We start from the raw sequence: 17,321 nt of genomic DNA, 5'->3' as shown, positions 1-17,321 counted from the left end.
GCAGCATTGTCTAGTGGATTAGCCACTGGGCCAATGGAATCCATGCGCAGGAGCCCTGGCCAACTGGGGGGGCCCCCAGAAAAATGGGTGTCCCCATGCCCCAACCTGCTTGGTGCTCCTGCTGGGGAGTGGGGGAAGCCCACGTGCCCTGACCCCGCTCTCTAGCAGGAGTACCAGATGGGGCAGGAGCACTGGGTGGGCGGGGGAAGCCCCCGCACCCAAACTCAGCTCCCTGGCAGGAGTGTGGGAGTGGAGGGGGAGCAGGGGGGCCCCCCTTGCTCTGGCCCAGGGCCCCACAAACCCCTAATCCACCTCTTGGCACTGGAATGGGTAAGAATCTGGAAACCTGGGGTCTGTTTCCCAGCTCTGTGACTGGCAGGGAAGTGTCTCAAGGTCACACAATTTTGTGCCAGTTTCCCCATCTATGAAGTGGGGCGTGTGACCAAATGCAACCCTGTATTTACACCCAACACATTAGTGTAATAATCATGCATAACATATGCCTTGTGATGTATCATCTGAAATCTAACAACTCACTGGTCAATAATATCATGGTGAAGTGTGAGTAGCAACATTACATTTAAAGTTATGAATATAAGCTAAAACTGACTGAAATGCGTTTACCAGACAAGTCTGGGAGGACTAAACTTGTTCCTCAAAGACAAAGGACAAGCTAACACCTCTAGCCAGGTGTCATCAAAGCTGATTGGCAATCACTGATCAAGTGGCCATTCTTTGGCACCGGAGGGGAGCAGGAACAGATCAATCTGCATTTTAACAAACAACATGGAACCTCTCACCATGAGACTCCATGTCTCCATCCTCAGGAAGATGCATGTCAAAGGGTGACTAGACTATAAAAGTGACGGGCAAAACCACCTCAGGTATTCTAACTTTCTTTCTCTCCCTATCTCTCTCTCGCTCTCTTTCACCTAAGACAACAAAGGAACCAGACTCTGGACTTTGGAAGGGTTCTGACCTGAGAATTTGGTCAGACCCATTGCTGGGAACATGTGTAAGGATTTTACCTTGAACTAAGTCTTGTTTGTTAAGTTTTAGTTACTAGAAAACGTTTTATCTTTATTCCTCTTTAATCATTTCTGACTTTAATGCCTTATACTTGTACTCACTTAAAATCTCTCTCTTTGTAGTTAAAGAAAATTATTTTAACCTTTGATCAAAACTAATCCAGTGTTGTATTTAAGTTGAACTTTTGGATATCTCCAGTTAAAAAGCAAACTGTTGGATACTGATCCCTTATAGGGACAACAGACCTCTAACATCTGAACTGTCCAGGAGAGAGCTGGACAGTGAAGAACACACATTTTGGGGGAATTTTGGGACTGGGAGTGGGTTGGGGTCAATCTGCAAGTGGTAACCGAGGCTGGTGGAAGCCAGAAGGTGACTGGAAGGCTGCAGCTATACAGATGCTCAGGGTGTGACCTGCATACTGTTTGTTAGGGGCCCAGGTTGGGAGCTACAGCAACAAAGCATAGTGAGGCACCTAATGTTGAAGGGCAGGTGGTAACACAACCTATCTCATAGAACTGGCCCCTGCCTTTACTAGCAGGGCCAAGTACTGATTTTGCCCCAGATTCCTAAGTGGCCCCCTCAAGAACTGAACTCACAACCTTGGGTTTAGCAGGCCAATGCTCAAACCACTGAGCTATCCCTCCCCCCTCACTAGTCTGGACTGCACCCCAGAATGTGATAGGGAGAAATGATACTCCCCTTCCAATGATCTCACAGATGAAAAGCGTTGTAAGAGAGCTAAGTATTATAATCACTATTACTAAAGTAAAGAGCCGAAAACATCTTAGAAAATGGACTTGTTTGATTTGTGTTTAAATAGAAACCTGCTTCTACTGGAATTTCATTTTTGACTTCCACTAGTTCCTGTTAGTTTATTTGTATTTCTACACTGTCTTGCAAACTCAGGTACTATAGTAGAACCTGAAAGTTACAAACACCTCAGGAATGGAGGTTGTTCGTAACTCTAAAATGTTCTTAACTCTGAACAAAACAGTATGGTTGTTTTTTCAAAAGTTTACAACTGAACATTGACTTAAGACAGCTTTTAAACTTTACTTTGCAGAAAAATGCTGCTTTCCCTTCTTTTGGGGGGGGGGGGAGGGTAAACTTTATGTTTAATACAGTACTGTACAGTAACTCCTCACTTAACGTTAACCGGGATGACTTTGTTTCATTGTTATGCTGCTGATCAATTAGGGAATATGCTCGTTTAAAGTTGTGCAATGCTCCCTTCTAACGTCGTTGGCAGCCACCTGCTTTGTCCACTACTTGCAGGAAGAGCAGCCCATTGCAGCTAGCTGGTGGGGGCTTGTAACCAGGGTGGATCGGCAGCCTCCCTATCAGCTCCCTGCTCCCCTAAGTTCCTTGTGCTGCAGCCACCCAGCAGGCTATCAATTGCTGGGCAGGTCAGCTGTCCCTCCCCCCACTGCCGTGTGCTGCTCCTGCCCTCTGCCTTGGAGCTGCTCCCAGAGAGTCCTGCTTGCTGTGCAGGGGGGAAGGAAGGGAGGGCTAATGTAAGGGTGTCCCCCTCCCCCCTGCTCCTGCACCCCACTTGCCCCTTCTCCATATAAAGCAGGGAGGGGACACGGATGGAGAGAAACTGAGAGCACCTGGGGCAGCAGCTGCTGTCTCAACTTCCTGATCCACTTAAAAAGACAATGCACTGAAGAGTGGGTCTGCTTACTTAAAGGGGCAGTGTGCATCTCTCTTTCTCCCACACACAAGGTGTGTGTGTGTGTCTCTGTCTGCTATGCTGTCTCCCCTCCCTCGTGTTCGTGCTGCCTTGTGTGAGAGGATACATTAACAACAATGTGTTAACCCTTGAGGGCTCAGCCGAGTGCTAGTTCATCATTTAGCAGCAAGGCATTCCCTGGGACATATCACTCCCTCTTCCACCCTCTAACTTCACCACCTCAATCAAGCTTCACAATCATCATAGCTGCGAACAGTACTGTTTGTTTAAAACGTATACTGGGTGTATATCTATCTATCTATATAATATAGTTTTTTGTCTGGTGAAAAAAGTTTCCCTGGAACCTAACCTTCCCTATTTACATCAATTCTTATGGGGAAATTGGATTCGCTTAACATTGTTTCACTTAAAGTCGCATTTTTCAGGAACATAACCACAACGTTAAGCAAGGAGTTAGTGTATTTGCCTTTTTTTTTTTGGATCTCTGCTGCTGCCTGACTGAATACTTCCAGTTCCAAATGAGGTGTGTGGTTGACTGGTCATTTTGTAACTCTGGTGTTCGTAACTCTGCAGTTCTACTGTACAACATATTATGAGCCACCAGAATTCAGTATTGCCAACTTCTAGCATTAAAAAAATAAATAAATAAAAGTCATGGCCTCTCATCCCCAAACCATGAGATTTTTAAAATAATATATTCTAAGATCTTTATATTGACTTTCTGGCTCTTAAACAATTAGGTTCATATTTTCAAGCTTATTTCCACAAACATGAAATCAAGAAACATCCTTTTTTTTTTTTAAATGAAAGCTGAGATTCTGGTGTATTCACAAGACTCCAGCACTTTAAGAAAAAACACCAAAAGATTCATGATAACATCACAAAAGCTGGAAACATTGAGATTTATATGGAATCTACCTAGGATTTACTTTTTAAAAAAACAGGTCTCAAAATGTGCATGTGCAGAAGAAATGCATATGCAGATGACTTTTTATAATAGAAACTGATATATTTTATTGCCAGCAGCTGCAGACAGACTCTCCCAGGCAAAATAATTGTAAAGTGACTAGGACCACATCACCCTAGATAACCGAGGAAGAAAGGTGAAGGTGATAAAAAAAAAAATGGGAAGGGCAATGAGAACAGGCAGGCAACTAGTAACCAAAAAAAAAAAGGGGGGGGAGGAGGGGCGGAAGAGCACAGTCGTGGTAAAAGGGATGTACTAAGCTTTGGAATCCTATATAACTGTCATTCAGAAAATAAGGTGGGCACCAAATTTAGAAGCAGGTTAGACACCCCTCCCCGACTTTCTTCACACATCAGATGAACATGTTTAAAACCCAAAATACAATTAATTACAGTGGGAAACAATTATATTAACACTTCTGCCATGTTATACAGCAGTTACTCACCTTTACCACAGGGAGATCAAAGACCTCACGAGATTCTCCAACCTCGGGATTGTCCCCATCTTCCGAAATAATGTGGGAAGCCAGTGCATTATAAGAAACCTCCTTTGCTTTCCCAGCTTTCAGAAGCTGAATAACCTAAAAACCAAAGAGCAAGACAAATGAAAAGGTCATTTGATAATTTTTGATTTGGGAAAAATATGAATGTAGCAACACTAACAACCCTTGGGAGTTGGAGAAGTAATATTTCACTTAGTTATCTTCTTGTTTTCTTATAGAAAACATAATTACATTGTAGGCAAGGCTGGTAGCACTGCCTAACATTAAGTTTGCCCAATACTGCCCATCAAAAGACCCTGTTTTCAGTTGCTTATCACTTTGCCAAACTTTAACCATTTGGCTGAAATTTTACATGCTGAGTTTCTGCCTCATGCTGAATCACTTTGGAAAATTTCATAAGAACATAAGAATGACCATACTGGGTCAGACTAATGGTCCATCTAGCCCAGTATCCTGTCTTCTGACAGCAGCCAATGTCAGATGTTTCTAAGGGAATGAACAGAACAGGCCCTGTTGTCTTGTTCCAGCATCTGGCAGGCGGAGGCATAGGGACACCCAGAGCATGGGGTTGCATCCCTGATCATCTTGGCTTATAACGACTTGGAACTATCCTACATGAACTTGTCTAACTTTTTTTTGAGCCCAGTTATACTTTTGGCCTTCACATCCCCTGGCAGTGAGTTCCACAGGTAAATTGTGCATCATGTGAAAGTAGTACTTCCTTATGTATGTTTTAAACCTGCTGCCTATTAATTTAATTGAGTGATCCCTAACTCTTCTGTTCTGTGAAGGGTTAAATAACTCTTCCCTGTTCAATTTCTCCACACCATTCATGATTTCAGAGACCTCTATCATATCCCCCTTTATTAATCTCTTTTTCAAACTGAACAGTCCCAGTCTTTTTCATCTCTCTTCATATGGGAGCTGTTCCATACCCTTAATCATTTTTGTTGGCTTTCTCTGTACCCTCACCCTTTTTTGAGATGGGGTGACCAGAACTGCACGCAGTATTCAAGGTGTGGTTTTATATAGTGGCACTATAATATTTTGTCTTATCTACCCCTGCCCTAATGGTTCCTAACATTTTGTTAACTTTTCTGAATACCTTGGTGCACTGAGTGGATGTTTTCAGAGAACTATCTACAATGACTCCAAGCTCTCTTTCTTGAGTGGTAATAGTTAACTCAGACCCCATCATTTTGTATGTATAGTTGGGATGTTTTCCAATGTGCATTTCTTTGCATTTATCACCAATGAAATTCATCTGCCATATTGTTGCCCAGTCACCCAGTTTTGTGAGACCCCTTTGTAACTCTTCACAGTGTGCTTTGGACTTAATCAGGGGGTCTCAAATTTCATTGCACCACAACCCCCTTTGGACAATAAAAATTACTACGCAACTCCAGGAGGGGGGACTGAAGCCTGAGCCAGCCCGAGCCCCTGGGATGGGGAGAGCCAAACCCCAAGGACTTCAGCCTCAGGCGGGGGGCCTGTAACCTGAGTCCCAATGCCCAGGGCTGAAGCCCTCAGGCTTTGGTCCTGGTCCTAAGCAAGTCTAAGCCAGCCCTGGCGCCCCATTAAAATGGGGTCATTGCCCACTTTGGGGTCCCAAACCACAATTTGAGAACCACTGAAGTTAACTATCTGGAGTAATTTTCCATCATCTGAAAACTTTGACACTTCACTTTTTATCCCCTCTTCCAGATCGTTTGTGAATGTTGAACAGCAACAGGGGACCAGGGGAGATGGAAATGAGTACAGTGGGACAAGGAGTCTGCTGAAACTGAGAGCTGGAGGGGAAGAGAAGGCTGAAACTGGTTGGGCACCACAGAAATACCATTGAGAAAATTAATAATTCTGTCTCCACTACAGAGTCTGAATAGTGTGCAGTAAATAAGGCATGGGGTTACACACACTGAACAATGAGGATAAAATAAAATACTGAATAGCCGCTCATTAAGTAAGCAACATCCATACTAGCAAGGAATGAGGCAGGGTTTTCTCATGGGAAAAATTATACATAATCGTATAATTTAAAACTTCTCATAATGCATATGTACAAGGGGCCTGAATTAAGGCTGCACAGGCAACATTAATTCTGGCATTTCCTATCTTTTGGGTGCTTTACTTTGCTACTTTAATAATAAAAACACTTTTTTGTGTTTAGTAGTATAACTACAAAAACAGAACAAATCTAGGTAAACTGTTTCTGAAAACTCTACCATTTTTTTATTCTGTCTCTGATGCAAGTGCACCCTACCATTAGTCATGCCCTGACAACACCACCCCCTCCCTACCATCCCTCAGCATGTATCCCTGCAGGTGGCACTTCAAGTTCTATTTTATTTTCAATCCTGGAATGTTTGTGATTTCTTAGAATGGTCTGATTGGGGCCTTGTGTGCTAATTACTGACAATCAGCCAAAACTTTGTAAAGAAGTTAGACTGCAAGAATATTCTGATTTACTTTAAAAAGTAGAGCTAAGTTCTTGTAACCAACTGCTGGAGTTGATGACGATAGGTTTTTTTATACAATTTTAATACTTTCAGAGATGAATGCTTCAAGTTTATCATATGAAACTATAACAAGTCCTAAAAAGCCCCCAAAGCACATTTTCCCATGCAAAAAAGTAATAACTGCCTGTTTTAACAAAGTTATGTGCAAACATAGTAACTAAATAGGCTGATCACATGCCTAGTCCACATATTTAAGTGTATTCATTATAAATTCAAGAACACAATGACAATGTTCTCCGTATGTTCTCCATCCACCACAAGCTAACTTTCTGTATAAAAGCAAGTATGACCAGTATGCTCTGGAGCTGGGGAGAGAGCGGTCACTGGGGTCAGGGCCCATGCTCAGGTGCTGGGGGGGATTATCAGTGCCCATAGCTTGGAATTTGGCATGGGGTGGTGAAGGGGGTATGTCAGTGAGGTCAATGCCTGCAACCTGGAGTTGGGCATGGAAGAGACGGAGCAGTCAGTGCCCATGGCTTGGACCTGGTCGGAAGGGTCTGTCAATGGGGTCAGTGCCTGCAGGCTGGCGCTAAGCATATAGGGAGGGAAAGACTATCAGTGGGGTCAGTGGCTGTGACCTGGAACCGGGCATAGGGAGGAGCGGTCCCTCGGTGGGATCTGTATTGGCCGCCTGGTGATGGGCCGGGGGAGGCTGCCTGTCAGTGCCCACCAGCTGGCCCGGGCCCTGGCTACAGGCTGGCCCCAGGGAGGGGAGGGCTGTGGCGGAGTCTGTACCCGCGGGCTGGCCCGGAGGAGGGTGAGGGGCTGGCCCGGAGAGTGGGGAGGGGGCTGACGGGGGGCCGAGCCCGCGGGCTGGCGCCGTCGGAAGGGGCCGGGGTCAGCGCTGTTCCAGCCGCTTGGGGCACTGGCACGGTCCGGCGCAGCAGCAGGCTCCCGGCCCGCCCCCCAGTTCCGCAGGAAGTCCCTCTCCCCCGGCCCGGCCCGGCCCGGCCGCTCCGCGCAGGCTGCCGTGGGGCCTGCGCACCAGGGCGGCCGGTTGTGCGGCGCGAGGGTACAGAGGCTGCAGCCCCCCCCCCCCGCCCGAGAGAGCGCGAGTGCCTCCCCACCCCCCGCCTTTGTGCGGCGCGAGCTTTAAAGCGGCGCGAGCTTCCACGGCTGTCACCGGCGCGAGCCGCGCGGGGAAGCGGTGGAAGAACCCACAGTGCCCAGCGGGGGGGGGGTGACCCGATACCTTGGGGTCGATGTCTCCCACAGCGAAGAACTTGACATCTTTAAACATCTCCTCGGGCACTTTCAGCTCCTCCCCGCCCGCCGACATGGTCCCGTCCGTGCGGAGCCGCGGCCCGCGCTCCCTGGGGCCAGCCCGGCGCTCACGTCCCCTCCCCCGTCAGAGCAGCCGAACCGCGGGAGCAAGGCGCGCGCTGCGGAAGGCACCATCCCCCGCCGGGACCCGGGGGTGGGGGAGACTGAGCCGAGCGGTCCGATCAGCGTCCCCGACTGCTACGGACTCCCCCGGCCGCGCCCCCGGGCACGGGCTCTCCCGGAACCAGGGCCGAGCGCCTGCGTTCAACTACGCCACGGAGCCTGCCGCTCCCCCCTTCTCCCCGCGTTCAATGGACTCTCCCCAACGAACGGGGCAGGCGGCGGGGATGCCTAGCCCCGCCCATTAACAAACAACAGGGAGGAGGGAAGCCGCTCCCCTCGCAGGCCCCGCCCCTCCCGCCCCGTACCTCCCCCGGCTCCGCACCCCAGTCCCCTCCCCCACCTCCTTCCTGGCGCAGCGCCACGCCGCCAGCTTTCTCCCAAGCCCCTCCCTTCAGCCCCCCCCGCCCCTCCTCCTCCTCCTCCTCCCTGGGCACATGCGGGAGCCTCCCCCCCCCGACACAGGCCGGGGCCGGGGATTGCTCGGGCTCACACAGACACTGCCTGGTGTGGGGGCGGGGAGAGGTCTGGCTCTGTCCCGCAGCCTCCCTCCCTCCCTCCCCGCTGCGTAGTCAGACGGTGAGAGCCACCACCCCCTGCAGTGAGATTTACCCACTCAGGGCGGGTCCACACAGGGAAATTGACCCGAATGGTTACTGGGCAGCAGCTATTCCGGAACAGCCCCCCCCGTGGACACTCTCCTCTGGCAGAAATGTCACTTTGTTCCAGAATCATGAGTGTTCTCTGTGAGCGCACTAGGTCCACGTCTGCACTCACACGCGTGCGGTGGCACACCCGTACCAATACAGCCGTGCTGCTGTAAGAATGCTTGTGTAGCCGCATTTTGTCCACGGGAGAGCGCGCTCACGTCCGCATAATAAAACCATTTCACTGAGCATGTCCAGCCTGACATAGCGTTGAGCACACAAGTGCTTATGCCGGCAAAATTTTTGTCACTTGGGGCATGACAATCTTTTTTTTCTGCACACCTGAGACACAAAAGTTTTGCCGACATAAGTACTAATGTAGACATGGCCTAACTCAGGCCTTTCCAGTCCCAGTGCTACTAGTGAGCAAGCCCATTTATTGCCCTTCTCCCTGCTCTGTGCATTCCATGGGTCCCAGTTACAAACATGAGATTAAACAAGTACTTGTGGCACCTTAGAGACTAACAAATTTAACAACATTTGGTAGTCTCTAAGGTGCCACAAGTACGCCTCACTCTTTTTGCTGATACAGAGTAACATGGCTGCTACTCTGAAATCTGTAAACATGAGATTGGAGCTGCTCTACTCAATTTTAAAACACTGGTGCACGTGAAGATTCAAGTCCTATGTTACCTTTGGCTTCGTTACTCAAAGCTCCATTCTCTGTCCATGGGGACCTAATCAATATTCAGTGACTAATCATTGCCTGCTATGATAGTCCAGGTACTATAGATAATGTCGTAATGAGTATTAATATTTGTACCATTTTACATATGTCAAGCAATCCAGTAGTAAATGCCTCAGGGAACAGAATATTCCCTCCTGGGTTCTTTTCCCAGGTCTGCTACTGATCTGCTACTCTCTGTTCCTCAGCTTCAAGCCCTGATTCAGTAAAGCATTTCAGCACTTGCTTAACTCCCTTTGATGTCAATGGGACTTTAATCTTGTAAGTGCTTTGCTGAACTGGGACCTCAGTTTCCTCAGTTGTAAAATGTGAATAATAATTTCTACCTCACAGGAGTATTATGACAGTTAAGTATTTAAGGCCAGATTCTGCTACCCTGACATTCAATATTACAGTACTTCACTCCGAGTAGTTTCATTGAAAAAGCGACTTGTGAATTAAGATGCTGCTCAATGAGAGTTAGTGGTGGCAGAATCTGGCTGCTAATGATTGTAAGGTGCTTTGAGAATCTTGGATGAAAAGCTGGACATAATGCTAGTATTATTACTCAATCACTACATTTTATTAGGTTATTCAATACATGAACAAAAATTACAGACTATGTAGGAAATATCAAATGCATGCTAATTTAAAACAAAACAACAAATTTATTGCAGATAGTGAATGATTTATTAAACACATACTGGATACAACATACAAGACACTAAAAAATACACCAGGCATAATATACAGTATACAATGTAAGGGAAACATACAAGGAAGTAAGACATTTCATAGGACAGTTACAGGGAGAATTTTTTAAATTATCATTAAATATTGAAGGCCCAATTCTGCCTTCACTCACATTGAAAAGTATCTTACTCTGGGAGTAGCCCCACTGAATAATATTCTCTCGGAATAAGCTACAACTCAATTTGAGTAAGTGGGGCAGAATTGGGTCCTAAATAATTATTGATTAGATATGCTTATATGCTTACTTGCTGTTTTGTCCCAAGTTGTTTAATTGCTATTTGTATACAGGTCACCCCTAAATATTTATATTAAAATGATTATTTAACTTCCTGATGCATTTTTCTTCTTAAAATTCACATTTTCCATGCAATATTTTAACTACTTCAAAATTAGCAATCACATGTGGATTATGGCTATAATGGTGTAAGTCCTTTTAAATATCATTTAAAACAAATCTTATTAAAGAATAAGTATTTTAGCAGTTGTGTTGCTGTTTGTAGACTTTGGCTTCTCTCCTCTCCACTCTTTTAGAATTGCTCTGACCAAACTTATTAACAATCTTCTCATGGCTAAGTCTAAACGTTTATTTATCATCAACACCATTTATTGTTCTCTCTTCTTAAGCTTTCTCTACACTGTTGGTTTATGAGTTTCTATGCTCTATGGCAGTGGTTCCCAACCTTTTTGTGGCCAGTAGCACATTCATGTTTCAGAAGAGTGTGGCGGGCGCCACAAATTTTGCAAGGCTTATTTTGTACATTAAATAATATGGAAAACATCATATTTAATATTACATAATATATGAATCCATAAGATAAAAAGGGTAATTTTACATGTAAAAGGTATTAATTAAATTATTTGGCAATTACTCTTTCACCTTACCATGTGAATTTGCTCTTTTTTATCTACCTGTAAGAAAAATTAAGGAGTTTTTACAAAATAAATATCATAAACAGTTTTCATCTTATGTATTTTAAAAAAGTAAAACATTGTTGAATTGCTGGTCCAAATATATTTATTATTCTTACTTTAACATAGAATGAAGCCTACAGCCCTGGAGTTCTCTGTCCCCGGCAGGCGCGGGGCCGCGGCTTCTCTCTGGCTTATGCCATGGCCCTGTGCCTGCCAGGGACCGAGAACACCGGCACCCGCAGCTCCGGAGTTCTCTGTCCCTGGCAGGGGCAGGGCCGTGGTTTCGAAGCCGGAGAGAAGCCGCAGCCCGGCGCCTGCCAGGGAGAGAGAACACTGGCGCCCGCACCCTGCAGCCCTGGAGAAGCCGGAGAGAAGCCGCAGCCCGGCGCCTGCCAGGGAGAGAGAACATTGGCGCCCGCACCCTGCAGCCCTGGAGAAGCCGGAGAGAAGCTGCAGCCCTGCGCCTGCCAGGGACAGAGAACGCCAGCGCCCGCAGCCTGCGGGCCCCGGAGTTCTCTGTCCCCGGCAGGCGCGGGGCCACGGCTTCTCTCCCCTGCTGGGCACTAGGCAGGTGCACATAAATGCCCCGGCAGGCGCCATTGTGCCCACAGGCACCGCGTTGGGGACCATTGCTCTACGGCATCTCCTCCTACCTTCCTGATGGGTCCCTCAGCATCTTCAGTGGATCCTCATTCTTCCCTCTTCCCCAAATGTCTGTATCCCTCAGATTTCTGTCCTTAGTTCCATCATTTTTCTCTGTATACTCTTCTCTTGGTGACCTCACTCACTCCCATGGCTTCATATGCTGTCTCTCAAATCTGATTGCCAAATTTGTCTCTTTACCCATGACTCCTCCCCTGTCATCCAGTCTTATATCTCCAAGTATCTTGTACTGAATGTTTCACTGTCATCACCCCTCTCCCCCCGAAATTAATTTCTTATCTTTCCTCCTGATTCCTCTCCTCTATCTACCTTCTCTATCACTATTAACAGTTCCCCTTGTCCTTCCCATCTCTCAGGCTCACAATCTTGGTGTCATCTTCGACTCTTCTCTCTCCTCTTCCTACATAGCCACTCTTTAAGCCAGGGGTAGGCAACCTATGGCACGCGTGCCAAAGGCGGCACTCGAGCTGATTTTCAGTGGCACTCACACTGCCCGAGTCCTGGCCACCGGTCTGGGGGGGCTCTGCATTTTAATTTAAATTTTAAATGAAACTTCTTAAACATTTTAAAAACCTTATTTACTTTACATACAACAATAGTTTAGTTATACATTATAGACTTATAGAAAGAGACCTTCTAAAAAACGTTAAAATGTATTACTGGCACACAAAACCTTAAATTAGAGTGAATAAATGAAGACTAGGCACACCACTTTTGAAAGGTTGCTGACCCCTGCTCTAAGTCCTGTCCTCCTTGTAGTGTCATCAAAATCCATCCTATCCTCACTAGCCACAGTGTGGTCCACACCTTGATTGCTGAAACCTCTCCTCTCCCTTTGTAACTGCTAAAGTCAAGTTTCTCTCCCTCTGCTATCCCTCCATCACACACTTCATTCCTTGAATCTGTTTGCTGACTTTGCCTCTTACTGGATTAAACTGAAATTCCTTGTCCCCTCTTTCAAGACCTTACACAACCTTGTTCCCTGCTCTCATTCCTTCCTATTCCTGCCTTTACACCTTATTCTTCTCCCAATCAATTCACTTTACCACTCCCTATATGTCTTTTTCACTCGTTTTCCTGCTTCCTGTTATAGGAGCAGCAGTGATCTGTATGCTGTGTATAACCTGTATGCTCAAAAGGTCTGTTACACTTTCCCTCCGCCCGCCCCTTGTCTCCTCTCCCTCTTTGAATACCTGTGAAGTGGCTTTCCCCCATCCCACCCCACCGTCCTGGAATGCTTGTGGGATGAATGGGCTGCTTAAAGAGCTGGAAGATCAGAAGAGCTCCCAGATAGACAAGGTGTCTGGGACTCTAATTAGGCAGCACTCACACACCCAATGCATGGACACTGGCTGAGGTGGAATGTGACCAACCAAATGCAGCCAAGTCATCTCTAGTCGCAGGCCATGAGGAGCAGGTCCTTAGAAGGGGAAGGGGCCACGTGCTCAGCTGTGCACTTCCAATACAGTAGAATCTCAGAGTTATGAACTGACCAATCAACCATACACCTCAATTGGAACCAGGAGTATGCAATCAGGCAGCAAGAGAGACCAAAGGGCGGGGGGAGAGGGGGAACAGTACAGTCCTGTGTTAAACAAACTACTAAGAAAATAAAGGGAAAGCAACATTTTTCTTTTGCACAGTAAAGTTTCAATGCTGTATTAAGTCAATTTTCAGCTGTAAACTTTTGAAAGAACAACCATGTTTTGTTCAGAGTTACGAACATTTCAGTTACCAATAACCTCCAATCCTGAGCTGTTCGTAACTCTGAGGTTCTACTGTATTTATTCAGCAAGACAAATCAGGAGCATAAGAGAGCCACCTGATATTTAAAATCCCATCAACCTGACAGCCTCTTTAAAATATCAGATGTTAACTATGCAAGGTCAGAGCGCTGCACATGTTTAAATCATTGAGACCTATCACTTAATGCCCATTAATAAGGTGTCAGTCTTAAGCAAACTGTTTTTCCTGGCCAATTATGCTAAAGATCTCAGGATTAAGTTTAATTCCATCTGGGCATGGATGTTTAATGCAATGTCAATAAAAAGGGGGAAAGAGTCCATAAAACTGCACCACAGACAGAAATCCATTTTATAATCTTTAGTCTCTTAAAAGGGTGCATTAAAAAAAAAACCCTTATAGTTGTAAACTTTTTCACAATATGTAATTTACAGTTTCTCTACTGCAGCCTTTTTCTTTCAAAATAGCTCCCTGATGGAGTGGTACATTTGAAAAAAAAACCCAACTCCTGGATATTTAGAATGAGGAACACTTCCTCCCCCCATCAGGTTATAAAAACTAAACATAGATAAAGCTTTTGTCCCTAAAATATTAAGTTCTAAAATCAGAAGACTAAAACTCAGGTTCTTAATCCTGAGATTCATGACAAAATCTCCATTGGCATGGAGCAGGACTGGGCCCAAAGGTTATACCAGAAGAGAATCACAATTTTTTCTCCATCTTTTGCAACATCAATGATTGCTTCCATTTTTTCCCATTTTTAATAAATTCTGTTAGAATGCTATCAAATTTAAAACAAAAGCGTGTGTGTGGAGGGTGAGAAGGTAGCAAACTGTAATACATTTTTTGCAAAGGGAAATAGTTTCCAATTTTCTTCCATTTGTTTGAATTTGTCCTTTACCAGTCAGCAAATGCTTCTTTCTTTCCCCACAGTACATGAGTATCTGCCTCCCACTGAAGTCAATGAGAGTTACTTGTACCCTGAGGGGCAGAATCGCGCTATGAGATTGGGAACATTAGTGCTGGTCTTAATTTGTAGAAGGTAGTTCTCTTTCAATTCAAGATTCCTCAGGGCATTTTACAAGAGAGTTTTTAATAGCATATGAGATTTTTTTTTTTAATTTCATTTATTAGTTGGGCTGGCCTGAGAGACTCATGGGAAGCTAATTTACAGAGTTGTGTAAATCCATTTCTGAAATGACAGTCGCAGTAGTCTCTGTCAGAAGCTCTTAAAAATGGAATATATATGTAAAGTTCAGGAAGTTATTTAAGCCAGGTTCATTAATTCTGCATGCATATAGAGATTTATAAACATTTGAAATAAACTAAAATTTCTGTGGGATTTTTAGAGATTCTTGGCCTGATTTTTTTCCTTTTACACCAGTGTAAGTCTGGAGTAATGAAACTGAAGCCAATTAGAAAACAGATCTAATAGCTCTGTGCTGCAGTAAAACTGCTTGTGAGGAAGAATTAGGCTCTCTGTCTTCACAGCATAACTGAGACAGTCTCTTTCCCAACCCAGCCTCCCAAATTACCAGTACTTTTTATTAGAGAAAAGAAATGTTATTCTCATACACATCCCATCCAGACAGTTATTAAGGACTTTATTTTGCTTTAGGCTTATTTTGTAGCTGGTTTTTCTGCCAGAAATGGTGAAGTCAGAGAAGTCAACTGACAAATCTAGCTAAATATTATATCCTGATACTCACATCTCTTTTTTCTAGCTTCCAACTTCAAATATAGGGCTTGATCCTGTAAATTATTACTCATAATGGGCGAGATTGACACCCCGACTGATGTGGAGTAGTATCCTAGGGCTGGTCTACACTGTGGGGGGCAGGTCATCGATGTAAGATACACAACTTCAGCTACGAGAATAGCGTAGCTGAAGTTGACGTATCTTATTTCTACTTACCTCCCATCCTCACGGCATGGGATCGATGGCCGTGGCTCCCCTGTCGACTCTGCTTCCACCTCTTGCCCTGGTGGAGTTCTGGAATCGACGGGGAGCGCAGCGGGGATTGATTTATCCCATCTAGACGAGACATGATAAATCGATCCCCGATAGATCAATCACTACCTGCCGATCCAGCGGGTAGTGTGGACGTACCCTTATTCCATGAGTGGCCCCACTGATTTCAGTCTGACTACTTATGAATTAAGGCGCTACTCAATATCAGTAGGGCTATCAATCTGCCCACATACGAATATCTCATCTTTATCCACGTGAGTAGTCTTATTGACTTTAAGGTGACCACTCACGTCATAAAGACTACTCATATGATTGGATGTTTTTCTGAAAGATCTGCTTTAGGAATTATTTTGGGGACGTTCTAGCCTATGTTACACAGGAGGTCAGACTAGATGATCACATTAGTCCCTTCTGGCCTTAGACTCTATGAGTAAGAATATGCAGGCTCTGTCCCTTAATTAGTTTCTAAATTAGAGGGGAGATTAAATTAACTAACTTATTTTTAATGCTGCATATATTCAATGAGTCATCTCCCAACAAGTTATTTTCCAGTTTATGGCAAAAAAAACCCAACAACATCAAGTTCTGCATTTATGTTTATAACTTATTTTATGAGAGAATAGAAACTAGACTGAAAAATCCTGATTTTAAATATATTACAACTCTCCCACACACACACACAAATATTTACCACATATTACTTTCAAACTCTGTTTACAGGCCAACACATGGAATCAAGTCCAATCTGTGTCCCTAGCATGATGTCAATAACAGTAACAAATATATTCTTTCCAGCACTGTTAGAGTTACAAATTTCTTCAGCTGGAATGGGGGCAGTTCCTTCACAATAAGAGGATTCAGTGAAATCATCATTAAACCCTAATCTAGAGGAACAACTCTGGGCGTGGGTGCCCATTCACTCCTGTCTCTTGGTGTCTGCTGCTAACGTACACACAGGACTGGGTGGACAAGGCATACAAATCTAGAGAGAAAAAGTTACACACATGTATCAAGTCAAAAGGTTTTTGTTCTGTTTTATTTTTTAACTACAAACAAATCCCATACTGATTTCCTTCTTCCCCAGGAACAGGCTTATCAGTTGTAGCATTCTGTAATTATTTATCTTTACAGATTAAATAAATTGTATTGTTGAATTTTATATTAATATATAGTTACACATGCAATAGAATATACACTATATATTGTATATAATATTTTGCATATGTATTATATATTATAAGCAAATAAATATAGAATCATAGACTTTAAGGTCAGAAGGGACCATTATGATCATCTAGTCTGACCTCCTGCACAACGCAGGCCACAGAATCTCACCCACCCACTCCTGTAACAAACCCCTAACCTATGTCTGAGTTATTGAAGTCTTCAAATGGTGGTTTGAAGACCTCAAGCTGCAGAGAATACTCCAACATACACCATAACAAGAAACTGTTCATGTAATAACACCAATTTTCATATATCTACACTCACTCACTTCAGCCATCGCTTCTATATGAATGCCAGGGGTGAAATCCAGGTCCATTGAAATCAATGGGAGTTTTGCCATTGATGTCAACGAAACCAGGATTTTACACAAGCTTAATATATATGGAATTAAGGAACATTTATGTGGAAAAGTCCTTTTGTATATTATATGCTTTAAATCTGATTATTTGACAATAAGTATGGCTTTCCAGTATTCCTGTGTTATACTAAATTTCCATTGGTAGACCTTGATCCTTCAAGGTGTTTGTCTGTATTGCCAATCCCAATGTTCAAGACTCAGCTCCCCCCCGCCCCATCATAAAATTGGT

At 44.6% G+C, this 17,321-nt stretch overlaps 1 protein-coding gene across 4 annotated transcripts in view; it reads right to left on the bottom strand.

Moving 5' to 3' along the window:
- Window positions 1-8,273, bottom strand: part of PAXIP1 (PAX interacting protein 1) — an 89,271-nt gene extending 80,998 nt beyond the window's left edge. For 2 of the 4 annotated variants that reach the window (XR_006577063.1, XR_006577064.1), the window contains exons 1-2: window positions 7,903-8,272; window positions 4,138-4,272 (exon numbers count right to left, since the gene is read on the bottom strand). Coding sequence is in view for 2 of the 4 variants with exons in the window: in XM_045006301.1 (XP_044862236.1) it covers window positions 4,138-4,272; window positions 7,903-7,989 (222 nt within the window). In the remaining 2 variants the exon portion in view is untranslated. Of the gene's footprint in view, window positions 1-4,137; window positions 4,273-7,902 lie in introns of all 4 variants that reach the window. The other 2 variants (XM_045006301.1, XM_045006300.1) reach the window with 2 other exon arrangements.
- Window positions 8,274-17,321: the final 9,048 nt, after the last annotated feature.

Source organism: Mauremys mutica, chromosome 2 (assembly GCF_020497125.1).
Source record: "Mauremys mutica isolate MM-2020 ecotype Southern chromosome 2, ASM2049712v1, whole genome shotgun sequence".
NCBI lineage: Eukaryota > Metazoa > Chordata > Testudines > Geoemydidae > Mauremys > Mauremys mutica.
This window is presented reverse-complemented; position numbering and strand designations above follow the sequence as displayed.